The sequence below is a fragment of the Equus asinus genome, chromosome 7, assembly GCF_041296235.1.
Source record: "Equus asinus isolate D_3611 breed Donkey chromosome 7, EquAss-T2T_v2, whole genome shotgun sequence".
Lineage (NCBI taxonomy): Eukaryota > Metazoa > Chordata > Mammalia > Perissodactyla > Equidae > Equus > Equus asinus.
Genome location: NC_091796.1, coordinates 54,029,257 through 54,049,354, shown reverse-complemented (window position 1 = coordinate 54,049,354; position 20,098 = coordinate 54,029,257). Strand labels below are relative to the sequence as shown.

Below are 20,098 nucleotides of genomic sequence, written 5' to 3'. Positions count from 1 at the left end.
CAACAATCTTCTTCAAGCAAAAAGAGGAAGATAGACAACAGATGTTAGCTCAGGGCCAATCTTCCTCACCAAAAAAAGAAGGAAAAAAAAAAAGTAAATGTGCTTAAAAAAAAGTATTCCAAAAATAAAGGTCTGGACTATCTGCTGTGTTCCATTATCTCCTCCACTAATTTAAACCCCACCTTACCTTAGTTGAGTTCTACAAGTTCATTTATAAGCCAGTTGTTTAGAATTCAGAACCCATTATCCCTCAGGAACAAAGTTTTAAAGATAACTAGTACCAGACTATTTCACAAGAACCTATTTACTCTTCATAGAGCTAATCTATGAGCATATAAAGATAAAAATTGTTGCTGTGTTCCTAGTTTCACCTGAGGAGATGGTTCAATTGTAATCCAGATATGATGGTAAAAGAGGCAAGCTACAGAGCGTGGGGACATATGAAAATATGCGAGTAAAGAAATGAGTTAAGGAGAATAAGGAGAATAATCTTAAAAAGTCATTTTCCTACAGGTACTTAAAATGCATAAGCTCCTGCTTGGTAACTTAGAGTAATGGTTTCCAAAGTGAGGTACACGACGGGGATACAGAAGATGATCCTTTGAAATACAAGAGAAAATAACATAAGTCCACAATCTCTCATCTATAATTCCAAGATCCTAAAATTCTGGTTTTTTGTAAATTAGCAGCAAACTCACTTAGTGGTACAGACTATATGCAGTACGTAATCTTTATTTATCTCCTTATTATAATTATTGCTATGCTTCGCTGCAGAAACATTAATGTATTTGATTACAAAGTGCTGCTGTGAGCCTGAAAGTGGGTATTATATACTATGTGGCAAACATACAATATTGGAGTTTTAAACCCAAAAGTTTATAAACTCAGTCCCAAGCATTCTGAATAAAGAGCTGTGGACTTCCATTAAAACATTTGCTTTTATATTTACTTTTTTCTAAAAATCTAAGAATGAAATTAGATTTCACTCATTATAAATGAGTCAGTTGACACTAGCACCCTCAGTAGGTCCCTATAACAAATCACACGTCACACATGGAGCACAAGGTGTACAGAGGGTGAGTGGAATTGACAGCATGAGGGCCTAACACCACTGCTCACCTCTGGCACATTAACACATGCTACAGCTTTTCTGTGCCTGGTTAATCAGATTTGCGGGGTGTATCCTAATGATACAAAACCACATGTTGTTATAATCTTAAGACAAAGTGCTTAAGAGTCAAAATTAAGAATGAGTTCCAGCGCCAGCCTGGTGGCCCAGTGCTTAAGTGCTCACGTTCCACTTTGGCGGCCCAGAGTTCACCGGTTCAGATCCCGGCTGTGGACATGGCACCACTTGGTAAGCCATGCTGTGGTAGGCGCCCCACATATAAAGTGGAGGAAGATGGGCACGGATGTTAGCTCAGGGCCAGTCTTCCTCAGCAAAAAGAGGAGGATTGGCAGCACATGTTAGCTCAGGGATAATCTTCCTCAAAAAAAAAAAGAATGAGTTCCATATTTTTCTTTTACAAAATAATAATGTTCCAAAATTGCACACATTTTCTGCGATGAAAAGTAGTTGTTCGTGGCATGCTGTTTATAAGATTTTTTTTAATTATACCCATTTAATCTGTCCCCAGGTAAAGATGATGCTTGACAATAAATGAGAAAATAAAATGCTGTCCAAAAGAAACTAGAGTGAGCAACGTGAAAATCGAAGCTTGGAGATGTTTCCATCATTATACAGTCTTTAGTGCTGAAGTGAAGGGTATCACCAATAAACTCGCACATCTGCACCCTTAAAAGAAAATACTTCCTACTTCACTTTAAATTCAGAGGATTTTGAATTTATTTATTCAAAACATAAAAATGAAACACCTTCCAATTCATTTGTAAGAAATGATTAGCATCAGAAAAAATGAAAAATTATCAGCTAAATTTCAGTGAAAATTTTTACTTAACTGGCAAATGGGATAGAAAAACAAGATTGAGATTTGGTAAAAACATTGCATTAGTTAAGGGTTCAGTCAGGAGACAGAAACCACACCAATCCACCACCTCTAGAAATAGAGAAACAATGAAAAAAATGAGATTGTTACAATGTAAGAGGCTTAAAGGAACGATCCCACAGGGTTGGGATCCAGATCTGTAAGGCAGGGTTGTGACTGGCTGGTGCTGGTGTTGCTGTAGGGAGGAGAAGCCCGTGGCACATGGATGCTGCTTCTGGTAGTGTTGGAAATAAGCAAACTGGAATCAAATACTGACACTGAAATCCTGCTGAGTGAGATGATACTGACAGGAAGAGCAAACAAAACAGGAAAGAACAAGTCCTTTCTCCCCTCCAGCCTTCCAGTCTCCTTCTAGCCTCCCCTATTGGCAGAGCCTACAGGGCTCCAGCTAGCAAATGAGAAATATCCTGTGCAGAGTCGCAACCCAGCCTCACAGGGCAGAGTACTGAGGGCGGGTTTGAAGCCAAGAGACAACAGCTTAAGTAACCAGCATACATACACCAGAAACACACCTCTTCCCTTTGGATCTACTATCTATCTTTGTTAGGTCTCCTAAAAGGTATAGCATCCAAGAAAATCAAGAATGGAAACAAACTGAAATCAGAATTAGACTTGATTTACTAACATATTAAGCCAAGATTTTCAAAAACAATGAAGAAAAGTCACATTGCTCTCATTTTTTAAAAAAGAATATTTTGATGAGAAGCAAAATACCAAAATACCTCCCTGAAGGTTAGATCCTTTCAGTCCTAGTGTTTATTCTTTTTCTACATATATTTGTCCATAAATAATTTTTAGTCTTCTTTAAAATTTACACAAAAAACATAGCATTATCTACAGTGTCCTGGTGAAACCTATTTTTTCACTCAACATATATTTGGTAAATATAAGCTAATTCTTTCACTTTAACTGCTAATATTTTATCATGAGACCCATGTAACATAATATCCTCATTACATATAAAGTTTGAGTAGTTACCAAATTATTGCTTTTATAAAAATACTGTAATGAATTTCTGTATACATATCTATGGATGTGTGACTGAGAGCTTATGGAACACGTAGAATTTTCTCAGTTGCAGGATATGTGCATTTCCAAAGTTTACAAGACGTTGCCAAACTGCTTCTCAAAGTGGTTATACCAATTTACAATCCCACCAATAACTTGAGAGCTCTGATTTCCCCATATTCTTTGTCAATACATACTATTTTTAGATGTCTAATTTTTGTCAATCTGATTGGAGTGAAAGATATCTTTTTTTAATTTGTTTTTCCCAGATTAGCTGTGGGTTAGCTGTGTGAATAGTTATTAGCTCTTTGCTATTAACATCAAATCAAATTTTCAAAGCTAGAGGAAAATTTATATTTAAATTGATCTAATCCATTTATTTTACAGTTAAAGCAAAAAGCCATCTAGCTGGCTTCTAAGTTCTAATTGAAAGTTTTCTCCCACATCAAGTAATGTAATTATCTATGTTGCCCCTGACCACACACATACAAACATAGATATTTAATAGGCCAATTTTTCTCATAAAACAAAAGAAGCTTGATAAAAGAGGTAAGATTTCAGTGATTTGAATATTGGGTAAGATCTGATAGTTTGGTATAAGATAAGATAAGACAATGTCATATCTTCTGCCAAGGGCAGAGCCTGGCTCCCAGAGTGTGGGACGACTGGGACTTTGAGCCACTGTTTGGAACAAAGAAAACATAAAAGATTAAGAACCCCAACAAAATAAAAAAACAATACCACGATAGTAAAGGCTGACCAGCTGGAGCTGGAGAATCTCACAGCCTCATGTGCAGTCCAATTACTTGCTTTGATAGCAAAAACTCTTTCACAAGACTGATATGTTCTCTAAAGGAGGCTAAATATAATTATATATAATAAACTACCTATCACATATTGTATACACAAACAGAAAAACCACTTATGTCCAACAACAGTGTTACATTAAATTAATCAAATAACAATACTACAGACTAGCATAAGTTACTTAAATTGCTTAAATTGGTGAGGCTTCTGAACTATCCTATACCATACCACAAATGGAGACAGAATGAGAGAGAGGGAAAAGCATCCCTACATCTGCCATTCACCACTTTTATAACTGGACAAGTTTCTTGATCTTGCAGTTTTCTTTTATCTGTTTTAAGATAATACTATCTAACCTCAAATCAAATGAACCAAAAGCTCTTTGAAAAGAGCATTTTATTCAGAAAATATTCATTCAGAGCCATGACTTTGCTAGAAAATGGAGATATAAGGATCACTCACTCATACACATACACGCCTTCCTCAAACTAACAACGTAGTGTAAAAGATAATCACAACACAGCATACCGGTGGTAACAGACAGAAGCACAGAGTGCAATGGGATCACACTGTCTAGCAATTAAAGAAAGTAGAGGAAAGACTCTGGTGGGTAGCCATATGGAAAGACATCTGAAAAAATATATGTCTAATCCAACCAGAGGGATAAAGCAGCATAGAACCAGAAATATATATTAAGATAGTATTTTATTTGCAAACAAATACATACATTAGAAAGCTACTTCATCTTCCTTTATTTCAGATGTACACACTCTTCTCTTCTCCCTGCCTAATAATGTCAATCTCGATAATGGAAGACAGGTATTACTGACAAACAATGAAGGCTTGGAATCAGCTGAAGGGAAAAGGAGACAGCAGAGAGCCTGGGCATCTCACGTGACAAGCAGTCAGCATCCTCCTATGAAGTATGTCCATGCGCCAGCAACATCTGCATCACCTAGGAGCTTGTTAGAACTAATCTCACTGAATCCCATACCGACTGAATCAGCATCTGCATTTCTAAAGGTCCCCAGGAAACCTGTGTGCTTACTAAAGTTTGAGAAGTACTGATATAGGGGTTACTAGTTGACTTCTTGAGGTCCTCAGTTCAACCAAGCTGCAATCTACAGGAAGTATTAAAACTAGATGGACTTTCATGATTTAAAACATTGTTTTAGCGGATGGTGATAAAAAGGGAAAGACATTTTAAATAAGTCTTTAAAATAGGTAGAATCTGTAGGAAAACCAAATTTTCTCCACAAGTGCCATTAGTAAGAAAAATCTCACAATATTTCATCCTTTCCAGGTCTGGCATCCTATTCCCCAAACATTGTTCCCACAAGTCCTGTTTTTCCCTAAGGCTCTGTCCCCTAATAATATTCTTTTCTCCTGTAGCTCTAGAAATAAACCAGAAAAGAAGCAGAAGGCCCCAGTAAGCAAAAGCTAAGGGTTATTAAGTCATTTCATTTTGTATCCAGGGTGAGCACTTTTAGGCCTTCAGTTGAGCACTGACATCTGAGCAGTCTGTCTACATGTGAGCTAAGCAGCACTCTTGGCTAGGGGGTAGAAGAAAAGGACGAAGAGCTGCCCGCAAAATAGCCTGGACCAACAATCCTGAAAGCTGGTTTTGAATAAACCTAATCACCTATACCTCTAACTTTTTGTTATCCATACCCAGGAGTGTAGAAAGCACCTCAATTAGAAACCCAAATTCATTTTCTCCACTTTCTCTGGGAACAATACAACACGGTAGTCAAGTGACCACAAAACAAACATTAAAGTAAAAACCCATTTCTCCCCAAATCCTATAAAATCAATACCTAAAAGATAAAAGGTCAACTATACCTAATTGATAACAAACTTCAGAAAATTAACTCCAAACTAATTCAACAATAACATATATTTCCACAATCTTCTTGCTCACTACAAATTGGCCAAATGCATCTGCATACAAAACAGAAGTTGTACCATTCAAATATATACTAAATGCTCCTCCTCTCAAGGTTTGACTATTCGAGACCATAAACTCAAACTTATCATGTGTCACCTGAAGAAAAAAATAAAGCTTACACGCCAAAATATCACACCCTCATATACAACCCTCAGACAAAATCTCCAACATGCAGTAAGGGAAAGACTCACAATGGCCCAACCACTCCAGAATCCTTAACTTGCAGAAAAGTTTCACAGAATTTATTTTAAAGGTCACCTATTTCTTAATTCCCAAACATACTGCAATAAATTTTCTGTTCATATAATGCGGGTATAAGTAAGGAACAAAGAATGAATAGTCAAAGACAATCTCAGTTGCCCTTCTGGTAAATACCATAAGACTTTTTCAAATTAAATATAAATATGTCAAGCACATAAAAAGGCATAAAAATATAACACACCTATGCACCCACCACCCAGTTTAAAACATAAAACACTACCAAAATAGTTATAGCCCCTGGGGTACTTCCACCAACTGCACTCCACCTCATTCAACATAAAGATATCCACTCCCTTGAATTTGGCATTTATCGCTACTTTTTTGGTATACTTTAACCACACATGTACATATCCCTAAACCAATGAGCATCAATTGGGGGCAATTTTGTCCACACAGAGGATATCTGGCAATGTCTGGAAATATTCTGACTTATCATAACTGCAACTAGTGGGTAGAGGCCAGGGACACGAGCCTACAAAGCACAGAACAGCCCCTACACCAAAGAATTATTAAATCAGCCCAAAATAACAAGAATGCCAAAGCTGACAAACCCTGCCCCCAAAAATAAGCAGTAGTGTTCTGCACTTTAACACACCATAGGTTTTCTTTTTCAAGAAACGTTATTTTCCTGCTTTATTTGCTTATCATTAATTTTCTCTTCTGTACAGAACTCTATTGTATAAATGCACACAGCTCGTTTATCCATTCTCCTGTCATATACATTTAAGTTTTTTCCAATTTTTTGCTTTTGCATACAACACTGCTGTGAATATTCTTATCCAAGCCTCTAATGCTCAATGAGAGATTCTCTCTAGGGCAGTAGTTTTCAAAATGTGCTTCTTGAACCCCTAGGGTTGTCGCCAAGACCCCTTCAGGGGCTTTATGAGGTTAAAGTATTTTCATAATAATACCAAGATACTGTTTGCCTTTTTCACGTTGGCATAGCACTGACGGTACAAAGCAATAGTAAATGAAATGCTAATGATTTAGTCAAGTTAACATTCTCATTAATGAGACATGAGTAGCCTGTACCTCCTGATATAATGCACTAAGAAGGGCAAAACATTACATCTATGATATTCTTGCCCAAAATACATAATCCGAATTCAATTACAAGGAAACATTACACAATTCCAATTTGAGGAATATTCTATAAAATTATTGGTCAGTGTCAAGGTCATGAAAGACTGAGAAACTGGCCCAGATTAGAGGAGACTAAGTGAACCTAAATGCAATGTGTGATCCTAGATTGGATCCTGGATCAGAAAAAGGACATCAGTGGAACAACTGGTGAAATGTGAATAAGGTACGTAGATTAGTTAATAATATTATATTAGTGTTATTTTTCTAGTTTTAATAACTGTATTTTTTAACGTGTTAACATTTAAAGAAAGTGGGTGAAGAGAAAAAGGGAACTCTTTTTAGAAGTTTTGTAATTTTCGTAAGCCTGAAATTATTTCCAAATGAAAGGTTAAATTTTTTATTCTACCTATTAGGTAAATAAATTCAAGTATTGTATATAATAAAAATGTTTACTAAATATTGAGAATGTAATAAAATACCATGGACATTAACTATTAAATATTTTGAAGAAAAAAGGTAAGAAAAGGAAAACACTGCAAGTAGTAGTATAGTTCTAGGGCAAAATCAGAGCCAGGAGCTTGTGATTTGTTCAATACTTTAAAAAAAAAAAACAACACTGAAGAAATTAAGCCACAGAAATTAAAATATATGTCAACAAGCATTTCATAAGAAAGCTAGCTATCCTCCATCTAGAAATGCTTTTAATATGTTTGTTAAAAGAAGTTGATGAAAGAAGATGAACAAGACTAACTGCTACACACAAATTAAATAATCTGAAAAATTATCTTGTAAACTAAGATTTTAAAACAGTTGCCTGTGAAAAACACCTGCTTTTATATAAGATAAAGAAACTATTTATATGACAGATAAACTCCATGCTACAAAACATATAAACATTAATATCCGTTCAAAAATCCCTGTGCTACAGGATATGTTACACTTTACCTTTACCCTGGAAAGATATTTAAATTTCCCCATAAACCTACAATTACTGATCCCAAGATGCCTCCAAATTATTGAGCTGTCGTCAAACCTTAGCTTGAGCTAACATGATGAAATTTTAAGTGTGCAGAAAAAGGTATATGCCTCATACATTGTTGCTAGGAATGTAAATCGGTAAAAAAAAGTCTTCCAGGGCAATGAGTCAACATCTATCAAAATGTTAAATATGTGTACCCTTTCATGCAACAATTGCATGTCAGAAGTACTCAGCATATCCGCACAAGGATGTATGTACAAAGATTTATTCTCTGCATCATTATGAATAAGAAGACCTGAAACAATATAAACGACCATCAACAAAGCACTGGTTAAATAAATTACTGCATCCAGTCACTGGAATACTATGCAGCTATGAAAGAATAAGAGCTAACATGGAACAATCACCAATATGTATTGTTAAGAAACAAAACTGCAGAAGAGAATATAATTTATTACCATTTGTGCTTTAAAAGGGTAGTAGATTTCCAGTATGTTAATATATATGCTTGCAATGAACAGAGTATTCTGTAAGAATACCCAAGAAACTGTAAACAACAGCTGCCCCCTTTTTGCACCGTTCAATCTTTTCTTTTGGTCCTGCTCATACATCCTTCTCAGTGTTTAAAAAGCCAAGTAAGAAACACAATCCTATCAATTGTCTACCCAAAAGGTGACTTGGCTTGTGTTAACTTCCTTTTTATTGTTAACAATAACTACGTACCAACTTCAGGATTTGCCTCAGAAGTAGCTTACTTATGCATTCTGAAAAGTATCACATTTTAAATTTGAACTATTTTCCAGTGAACAGAGTATCAAGGATAAATCTATGTGAAAATGAATTCGATTAAAATAAACGAGATCTTTATTTTGTGAGAGTAAGCCTTCAGGTTATCATATTATATAAAAATTCCGGAGTCAATAATAAACACCCTTGAAATTTTGTGAATCAAGGACAGTGACTCACTGCTGTGTTAATGGATAAGTCTCTGACAATCTTACAAATGAAATGAGACGTTAACAACAACAACAAAAAAATATCAGGCGTCCCCATGCCTATCTTCCACTTGGAAAAAGTATTTAACACAAAGAAATGGTTCAACAGCTTAGACTGTGTTTCCCTCTATTGGTAATAAAGATAGAAAAATGATACAACTCAGATGAAAACTCATTCCACAGGGTCCCAAGTAGCATTCGGCTACTGAACTTCAAGTCTTTCCACGTGTTAGAGGAGGAGGGGGAAAAAAGGTATCTCAACAAACCGAGGGGTAGGAAAGGCCCCTTGGCAATTGTAACCGGTCAACTAAACACCATATGGCAAGGCAAGCCTCCCTTCAGAAGTTATCACTTAGGGGCTGATTAATTTCAATAGCCTATTAGACAGGCCTCTCCAGACCCCTTCCCTGGGGGGAAGGATGGGGGGGGGAGGAAGGGGGGAGGAGGGGAGGAGGAGGGAGGGGAGGAGTGGGGAGGAGAGGAGGAGGGGAACCTTCTGTTGTCTACCCGCCGCTTTGTGCCTTCCAGGCTTGAAAGCATCCTGATGATGGTACTGCCGTCGTTTCCCTTGAGGAGGGGGAGGGGGAGGGGGGTGGTCCTTTTAGGCAAGCTTTTGTGTACCAGACATTGAACCTAAAATTCCCTTTGGCTCGTTCCCTCTCCGCTTACTCCAGCCGGGTGCTGCGGGCGAGGCGTTCCACCGCAGGGTTCTCCTCGGCTGCCCGACGCCCACCCCGGCCTCGCCCCTCCCCCCACGCGCGCAGGCCCCGGGCCAGGTCGCCGCGGCTTACCGGTGGGCGCGCTGTCCAGGATGCGCAGGTCGTAGGCCCCGGAGCAGCGGTAGTTGGCGGCGGTGCCGTTGTCCCACACCACCACCACCTCCTCGGGGCTCTCGAAGCTCCGCACCGTGCCCACATGGCCCTCGCCGCCGTCCTGCTTCCCCCACTTCCAGTCCGGGCCGCGCACTACCCGGGCCCCGACCCCTTCCACCATCACCCGGTTATTCCGGGAATTACTCATTGGGGCCCGAGCGGAGGGCGCCGCCGCCGCCGCCGCCGCCGCCGCCGCTGGGGGGCCCGTGAGGGAGTTGGGCCCGGGCCGGACTCTCGGCGCCGGCGGGGGCGGCAGCGAGCCCCGGGGGACGTGGGAATAACTCACGGGGGCGGCGGCGCGGTCCCCGCCGAGCCCGCAGCCGCTCCCCAGCCGCCGCCGCCGCCGCCGCCGCGCCCCCTGCTCGCACTGGAGGCCGGACCGCAGCGCCGCGGAGGCGGCGGAGGCGGCGGCGACGGCGGGCTGGCAGGGGGGAGGGGGCCGTGGGCGGGGACTCCCCCGCTTCCTCCGGGCTCCCCGGCCGGGCTACAGCGACGGCCGCCAGGAAACCACGCTCTCCCCCGGCCGGGAGCGCGGGGAGCGCAGGGGGCCCGGGGAGGCTAGCCCGGGGGGGACGGCGAGGGCCGCGGGGAGCAAGCTTAACTGCCGGCCTTTTCTCTCCCGGGGCTCGTCGCTCCGGGGTGGGCGCCCGAGCGCCGGCGCCGCCGCCTCCCCCGTGGGCAGCGGTGGTACCTCCCGGCGTCCGACCAGCGCCCGGGCCCAGGGGCCCCCTTCTCTCTGCCCCCGCGCACGCCGCCGCGCTCCGCCCCGCCACAGAGTCCCCGCCGGGCGAGAGCGGCTCCACATCCGGGTACTGCCGCACCCAAGGCCGGAGCAGCACCTTCTCTGAGTGCCTAGCAGAGAGATCCTCAGCAACAGTAGGGTGGGAATGGTTTTGCAGAGCCGCGCGACCCGGGAAAGAAAGGAGAGGAAAAGCGATGCCTAAGCGTCTCTCCAGGGCCCAGGAACAGTGCGCCTGCGCGCGGGCCGGAAAAAAGCGGGTAGACGCCCATCCCCAGTCTCCGGCGATGGAGGGGCGGCTCCAGGAGCTGCCGCCTACCGTTGGTGCGGCGCACCCCATTGGCTGTAAGGAAAGGGGTGGGGCAAGGAATTCCGTCAGGCCAGCCTGGAGGTGGAGCTGGAGGAAGTGAGGATGAGGATGCGACCCAGGCTGCTGAAACTGGGGAGCTATGATGAGGTCAGTCTTTCATTAAGTTCTAGTGTACTTGGGTGTACTAAGGTGAATTTGGGATTCCTTGTTGTTTTAGTCTTCTATTTTAATGGGGCTGGGAATAGGACACATGACTGCATAGATTAAAGGCAACCTGTATTTTTGTATGCATAAATTAAAAACATTTCAAATCAGAGTGGATGATTAGTGATGTTTTTAAGCTGAGCAGAATGGTACTGAATGATATATGTCTTGCCTTCTTGCGGAATCAGGATGGTAAGTAGACTCCAAATAACGCCAGCTCCTAAGAAAGAGTTTACAAGTATCTTGCCTGTTGATAAGTCCCTCACCCACGACAAAATTCTGTCCCAATCGCAAAATACAACCTTGAAAGAAAAATAAGAGGACTGTAAGAGTGGTTTCTGGCTGTTATTATTTAAATGACATTATGGTATGTACGATTTAAGACCGTTGTGTCAAAGCCCAGCATGGATGCGTTGTTAGCACAATGTTGCTTTTCCTGAGTCAAGGTAGGGAGAAGACTCCAATAGAATCGAATAATCAAGAGGAAAGAAAGGAGGTATAAAAGGAAACCAATGAATTATTATGTAGTGAAATAAATAAAATGTCCTTAATTTTTTTTGTAAATAAAAGTAACAGGAAAGTACCAATATGGAGTCCCAAAGGCCAAAGAGAGCTAATTTTAGAAATTAAATGGTTAAAATATTTGCTCAAAATAGACCAACCAAATTTCCAGTCTGTTTCAGACATTTTCGTCCTGGAAATTTTAAATGTGCTATTGCCAGAGCTACTCAACTGCAACTGTTCAGTTAAGGGCACTGTTAAGTATTCCTGCTCTGCCAACTGTTTCTTCTCTCTCTGGGATTTTTTCTGGTTTTCTTCTTTCATTGTTAACCAGTTAAACTGATCACATGAATTAATAAGCTAATAAAAAGATTTTAGAAAAAAATACAGCCACTTCGCAAGTTATACTTGTGGTTGGTTTTGTGAAGTAAGTTAACTCAAGTAAAGGCCAACTGAAATGTTAAACTCCATAGTGTGACCTTGCATTTTACATCAAACACAGTGTATTAATAATGGCTTTCCATTATTTTAGTTGTGTTTAATTGTTTTTATCCTACCCAGGAAGTTTTATACTTACTCAGATATAGCCTAATATATAATATATATAGACTTATTCTTAATACCAGCGATTAGTTGTGACTTTGAATTTTATTTACCCTTAAAAAGGAAAAGGCTCTTAAGAGGTGATCTAGCCCAGTGGTTTTCTTTTCTTTTCTCCCCCACTCCAAACCCTCTATTCTTGCCCTGTACATATGATCTATAAAGGGAGATAGGTGCATGAAGCAATATAGCAAGGCAGGAGCCTGCCTGTAGTCTTTCCTTCCTCCTACCTTTGCAGGGGCTCTACAGAAACTCATCAAAACCTTTAGAGTACCACTGGGCACAAGCATGAAAACCTCAAATTATCCCAATCCCCATATTTGATAAGAAAATGAGGTCAGGACTGATTACGTAACTTGTCCAGGATTACAGAGGAAGTTAAGACATAGAGCTAAAAATGATAACCCACCTAATTCTGGATGTATTTCTCTATATTAAACACTCTCTTATCCATCCATCCCCTTACTAAATACATTGTGAATTTTTTTTTTTTTTGAGGAAGATTAGCCCTGAGCTAACATCTGCTGCCAATCCTCTTTTTGCTGAGGAAGACCGGCCCTGAGCTCACATCCGTGCCCATCTTCCTCTACTTTATATGTGGGACACCTACCACAGCATGGCTTCCCAAGCAGTGCCATGTCTGCATCCGGGATCCAAACTGACGAACCCCCAGCCGCCAAAGTGGAATGTGCGAACTTAACTGCTGCGCCACGGGGCAGGCCCCTTACGTTGTGAATTTATAACACTATCATGTTGCTAAGACTGTTTCAAGGCCGTTAAATCACTACAGTTTGCCAATGGTCTCTAAATGTTTTTGATCGTACATCCTTTCAGTACATAATTTTTGAACACCTAATATGTGTACTTATTAATGTATCAATTATATATGTGTGCTACCATATTATATATGTAATAAAACATACTCAAAAATAGAAATTATAAGAGGATAAGATAAAAAATATATAGAAAACTTTCATACCTTCATCACTCCAATAGATCATCTGCATCCCTACATGTTTAAATTGGTATTCTCCAAAGTAGACACACCCCACTTTGGAGACCACTGTGTCATACATGTGTCTGTCATGTTTAGAACTCAGTCATTTTGCACAGGTGTTTGCTTATCTGCCCATTTGTTCAGAAAAATTTAGAATCATTCAAAACTCGTAAGATTTTTATTCCAACCATAAGGAAGATAAAATAAATCCTTGTTCCATAAATGAAGTAATGTTTCTATTCACCTACTATTCTACCACTGTGAATGAATTTGTGGCTCCTTTACAGTCTACAAAATATAATATTTGGAGAGTAACTTTATTAGAGTAACACTATTTGCTATAACAGATAGACCCCCAAACACATAAAGGCTTAGATACAATTTTTGTTTCCCATTCATATAATAGCCTAACGCTTTCCTCCACATGGTGATTCAGAGACTCATGCTGTTGTTCCACCATCCCCTAAAGTTATCCAAGTCTAACTTAAGAAAGAAGGACAAAGTGTAGAGGAGAGCATACTCACTTCTCAAAAGTCTTGGCCCCCAAAATAGCATATATCACTCAGTCGCATTTCATCATCTAGAATTCAGCCCCATCTAACTGAAAGGGAGGAAAATGTAGCTTCACTGGGTGCCCAAGAAGAAAAGTGTATCATCAGCTAGTGTCCACTGAGGAAAACAGAGATCACTCTAACTATTCAAACAGAAGGAATTTAATACAGCAAATTGTTTGCATAAGTGTTAGAAGGGCTGCAGAAGCAAAAAGAGATTAATGACTACTGGAAAACACTATCCCCCAGGGCTAAAGGAGCAAAAGAGGAAATGATGTTACCCAGGACCCATGATCACTGTGCCACTGAGGCTGCTGATGTTGGAACTGCTGCTGTTTTGCAGTATGCCAGGAGCCCACACTCACACTGAAGCTGCAGTGGACCAGGAGCCTAAAGTTGCCTACCATTGTCACTACCACTGCCAAAGTCAGGGCTCCATGAGTGCAGGGCACACTCTGCCATTGCAGCCCCTGTAACTGCCCTGCCTGATTAGGAACCCAGAAGCTGCTAAAAGCTCCATCAGAAGCAGGAAACAAAAAATGGCTCCTCCTCTCATCAGTTGGTCTCCCATTAGTCTCTAATAACAGGAATAGTCTACGCTTTGGGGCACTCAACACTATTCTCACCATTCTACCATATGTAAACTTCCACATAACAAACAACATCATGCATCTGCCTAACAGGATACAACTATTCCTCTTAAAATGAAGATACCTTCACACCTCCGCAAAAAGAGAAGGCACAAAGTCCCAACCGTTACCATATCCATATCTGGGAGATAATTCCACTTCTAGTTCACCCACAATCCCTCCTGGATACTCTGTAACTTACATTATAAAATTAACAACCACCAACAAAGTTAACAGACATTTTGCTAGACTGACCAAGAAAAAAGAGAGAAGACTCAACCACCCACCCACACTCCTTATGTAAAATAGTAGGGTCCATCGACTGATGAATGGATAAAGAGAATGTGGTGTATATATATACAATGGAATATTATTCAGCCATTAAAAAAGAATTAAATCTTGCTATTTGCAACAACATGGATGGACCTTGAAGGCATTATGCTAAGTGAAATAAGTCAAAGAAAAACAACACTTTATGATCTCACTTATATATAGAAGCTTAAAAAAAAAGCTCATAGATACAGAAAATAGATTGGGTGTTTGCCAGAAGTGGGGATTATTGCTGGGGCAGGGAGGGGGAATGGGTGAAGGGAGTCAAAAGGTACAAACTTCCAGTTATAAATAAGTCATGGAGATTCTTAAAAGTTCTCATCATAAGAATAAAAAAGTTTATAACTATGTATGGTGACAGATGTTAACTAGACTTACTATGGTAATCATTTTGCAATATATACAAATATCAAATCATTATATCGTACAACTGAAACTAATATAATATCAATTATACCTCAACAAGAAAAATAGGGAAATAAGAAAAATAATTGGTTTTATACATAACAAGTGTTGCATGTTGAATTATGGCCTCCAAAAATCTATGTTGAAGTCCTAACCACTCCACCCGTACCCATGAATATGACCTTATTTGAAAAAAGAGTTTTTGTAGATGCAATCAAGTTAAGATGAGGTCATACTGGCATAGAGTGGGCCCTAAATCCAATAGCTGGTGTCCTTACAAGGAGATTTGGACACTCAGAGATATGGTAAAGAAGGCCATTTGACAATGGAGGCAGAGATTGGAGTGATGCCCCTATAAGAATGCCAAGAATTGCCAGCAACCATCAGAAACTAGAAAGAAGCTAGGAAGGATTCTTCCCTGGAGCCTTCAAAGAGCACGGCCCTGCCAACACCTTGATTTTGAATTTCTAGCCTCCAGAACTGTGAAAGAATAAATTTCTGTTGTTTTAATCCACCAAATTTGTGGTAATTTCTTACAGAAGCCCTAGGAAACTAATACCAGAAAGGAACAAAATCAGCATAGCCAAGTGTCAGTCTCCACTTCCAATTGAGTGGAAATATTTCAGTGTCCCCTGGTGGAACCATTCCTCATTTAGGAAATAAGTTCTTTAAACCAGTAAAAAACAAAGTTGTAGAAATAAGAATCAAAAATTTTTTCCAAGGTGGTTATTAATGTAATAGTGAAAAGAGCCATGTCGACCCCTTGATTCCTGAACCTATTAATTCTGACTATGGGAGCACCATATATTGGTCACATGTTCAAAGCAGTTATCTCAGTTGGTATTCTAATGGTCAGCCATTTAGTTTCAACCACAACTCAGGAGCAAACAGGAGCTATTTCACAAAGGCAAAATATTTATTGACAGAAGAGAGCATAATTGTGCACTAAAACCCTAGAGTTTTACACTGGGATTCTATTATCAACATTTGACAGAGGATCCATATAGTATCTCCATCTGTCACAGATACTTAACAACATTGGCTCTGCTGGGTCATATGGCCCACACAGCAGCGAAACTTGCCCTGCAGCTTGGGCCTGCTGCAGAGTTTTCTCTTGCTTTGAGACTGACTCAAAACTGGCTTATAGAACAGATCAGTACAAATGTGATATATCTTGCCTCTAAAATCCAAAGATGCCCAAGTGTTTTACCTTTTTCTTAGCAGTTAAAGGGGCAACTTGCCTTTTATTTTAGAGAAGGTATTCTGATATGCCCCATACCGCTAGACTCCTGGCAACTTCACCAAAGGGATAAGACTTAAATTTTCTTGGAGATTATCTCCCACTCGCTGGCATGCATATATCTTACTAAGGCTCTAGAGTTCTTAACACTTCTGGCCCACCAAGTCAAATCAATATAAGGTCATCACTATAATGGACAAGCATGATGCCCGGTAGGATGGTAAGACAATCAAGGTCTCTATAAATTGAATTATGACAGCAGTAGACTTTACATAGTCCTGAGGAAAGACCTTGAAGTTATTCTGCTGCTCCTGCTAGGTGAAAGCAATGTTTGTGACGATACTTGTCAAGTGACACTGAGAAAAAAGCACTTGCCAGAATAATAGCCACAGTAGGTGGAGCTGCATATTGATATGCTCCATTAAATAAGTACCACATCTAAAACAGTAGCTGCAATTGAGTCACTACCTGATTAAGTTTACAATGATACGCAAGAGCCAGCTTCCTTTGCAGGCTAAACAGAAGTTAAACAGGGAGGTGATAGAAATCACCATCTCTGCATGTTCAAGTCTTTGGTGGTGGCACTAATCCCTGCAGTTCCCCCATGGATGTGGTTTTGCTTTGGGTTTATTGTTTCGGTAAGAAGGGCAGTTATAGGACTTCCATTTGGACTTTCTTACTACTATGTCTTACTCCATACATCAGGGAGCCAATATGCATATTCTTCCAGTTGCTAAGAATGTCTATTCCAACTATGCATTCAGAAACTAGGGAACTAACTGTGGTTATCATTATAGAATGTACTAGAGCCAAAACTGGATTAACCATGTGGCCTCCGTAAGGTACCGTTCTGACCAATGGATTCCAGTGGCTTCTTGGGTGCCCACAAGGATTGGCGTACTCACAGCCGGTATATAGGAATTCCTAAAAAAGAAATGTCCCTTTCCCTAGTGCCCATTCACTCTGGAAAATGGCTACTGGTACCTTTTGGGGAGAAAAAAAGGGGGAGGGAGAGTTATTGGATAAATTTTTGACTGTGTCACAGGGTCCTTTCTCATGAAGACCCAGCCTCCTCTTCATTCAAGGACCTGTGAAATGGCTTACATCCATACACTGGATGAAAAGCCACGGCACTTCACTGTGGTGACCTAAAAGGTCTCTGATGACCAGAGCTAGAGTTTTTCTGATTGTATAGATCAAAAATTTCTTAAGATGCCCATCTATTTAATTCACTGTGGTTAATAGCCACCACCAAAGATCTGTGTGAGTTAAAACAACTGCCTGCCACTCTGGTTTTACTGCCCATGTTAGCAACTGTATTCATCTAGTCTCTGGTGGTTAAGCACTGACACCTGGCCTCTGTTACTCTGGCTTGAAATCAAGGAACCTGTTTCAATGATGAAATCGCCCACCATCATCTCTGACCTGTAGATGGCAGCCGTCAGTGAGATTTTTAAAGACACTGGCTATCCTCTCATCACTGCATTTCTCAATATCTTAGTGAAGAGTGTGTCCTTTGGGACAATTTTTCCTGCTCCCGAAGCTTTTGGGTTCCTTCCTTGAAATTATATCAGGGAAGTTTTGGCATCTCAACCTACTGAAAGTAACCCACCATTAAGTCCAGTTTTCAGTCAACTGACCTGCTGCTTGAGCTACACATTGTATAGAAAAACTCTGCTAAGTGCTCCCATGTTGATAAATTCAACCCAGTCCAATGTTAAGTTCTGTTCTTTCTTGTCTGGCACTTGTAGAATCCATTCCCACACATATTCTCAGGTCTCTGACAAGACAAATTTGCAAAACCTTGAAATTTGGGGGTCCATAATCTATCTTCTCCCAGGTCAGACAAGGAACCACTTTAGATTAATTCACTACAGGATCGTCAATCAAGGGAAGCCTAGTCTCCTCAGACATGGGGAACAGGAGTGTTTTGGTTGGCAAAAAAAGCTCAGGGGAATGAAATACTACTTTTCAATAAAAGTGAACAAAGTTAATGCACACAAGAATTTGGATGGATCTCAAGGGCATTATCTCAAAGAGTTACATACTGTATAGTTCTATATATATAAACATTCTTGAAGTGACAAAATTATAGTGATAGAGAACCATTGGTTGCCAGGGGTTAGAAGTGAGGAAAGGGTGTGACTATTAAAGGGTAACACAAGAGTTTCTTTGTGGTGATGGAACAGTTCTGAATCCTGGTTGTGGAGATAGTTACTTGAATCCACACGTACGATAGAATTTCATAGAATTCTGCACCCCCAGCCCCCAAAAAAGAGTGCATATAAAGACTAGTGAAATCTGAATAAGGTCTGTACCTGAGTTAGTAATATTGTACCAATGTTAGTTTCCTACTTCTTACAAGGTACTATGGTTATGTTAAGTATTATCATTGGAGAAAACTGGGCAAAGTGTACACTGGAACTCTATATTATTTTTGCAACTTACTATGAGTCAAACTATTTTAAACTAAGAAGTTAGTGAAAAAAAAAAGAAAGAAAAGAAGAATCTAAGGGAGATACCGGGGGTTCAAGTTTCTCAGATTTGTCTGAATCTACCTAAATATCTTCATTCTAAGTCTCAGGGTCCCACTTTTTCCCAATCTATGCCCCAACTTTTACAGAGAAGAGATTCTAGGTCCTCACTGATATCATTGCACTGATGAGTTAACCAACCCTGGTACTTCCTTGCTTCTCTGCTTCTAGATTTCTTTTTTCTTTTCTTTTTTTTTTTTAAATATTTTTTATTTTTTTCCTCCCCAAAGCCCCCCAGCACATAGTTGCACATTCTTGGTTGTGGGTCCCTCTAGTTGTGGCATGCAGGATGCCGCCTCAGCATTGCCGGATGAGCGGTGCCATGTCCATGCCCAGGATCCAAACCTGCGAAACCCTGGGCCTCAGCAGTGGAGGGCGCGAACTTAACCACTCGGCCACTGGGCCAGCCCCTAGATTTCTTTTATGTGAGATAATAAATATCCTTCTTTAGTTGTTTTTGTAACTTGAAGCTGAAAGCAATCCTAACATTCAAATTCTTGACTCATAATTAAATACATTACTTAAATTTACTCGAGTGACTTCCATCCCCTTCCTTTCTAAAATCAGTTTTTCTAAACAATTAAAATAACATTATATTGAAGCCAGTCTGGTGGCGTAGCAGTTAAGTTGGCACACTCTGCTTCGGCAGCCTGGGGTTCACAGCTTCAGATCCCAGGCGTGGACCTAGCACTTCTCGTCAAGCCACACTGTGGTGGCGGCCCACATAAAGTAGAGGAAAATTGGCACAGATGTTGGCTCAGCAACAATCTTCCTCAAGGCAAAAAGGGGAAGATTGGCAACAGATGATAGCTCAGGGCCAATGTTCCTCACAAACAAACAAACAATGTTATATTAGTTGGGACCTTTTTATGTCAAAGGAGAGAAAACTCAACTCAAATTGGCTTAACCAAAAGAAGAAATCTATTGGATTATATAACTGAAAAAAACAGAAGTTCTAGATTAATGTGTGTATTAACTTAGGAGCTCAAACAACATCTTTCGGATTCAGTTTTTTCCAATTCACATTTCTCCCTTTCCTTTTCTTGGCCTCCTCTGTAGTCATCAAGTGGCCTCAAGCTCCTGGCTTCAATCACCCTTA

The 20,098-nt window shown here is 40.4% G+C and overlaps 1 protein-coding gene across 1 annotated transcript in view; it reads right to left on the bottom strand.

Moving 5' to 3' along the window:
- The window catches only part of MIB1 (MIB E3 ubiquitin protein ligase 1), a 138,659-nt gene extending 128,400 nt beyond the window's left edge, over nucleotides 1–10,259 (bottom strand). Inside the window, exon 1 of the mRNA XM_070513386.1 lies at nucleotides 9,879–10,259. Coding sequence (XP_070369487.1) covers nucleotides 9,879–10,107 — 229 coding nt within the window. The 5' untranslated portion in view covers nucleotides 10,108–10,259. The remainder of the gene's footprint in view (nucleotides 1–9,878) is intronic.
- Between the last annotated feature and the right edge of the window lie 9,839 nt (nucleotides 10,260–20,098).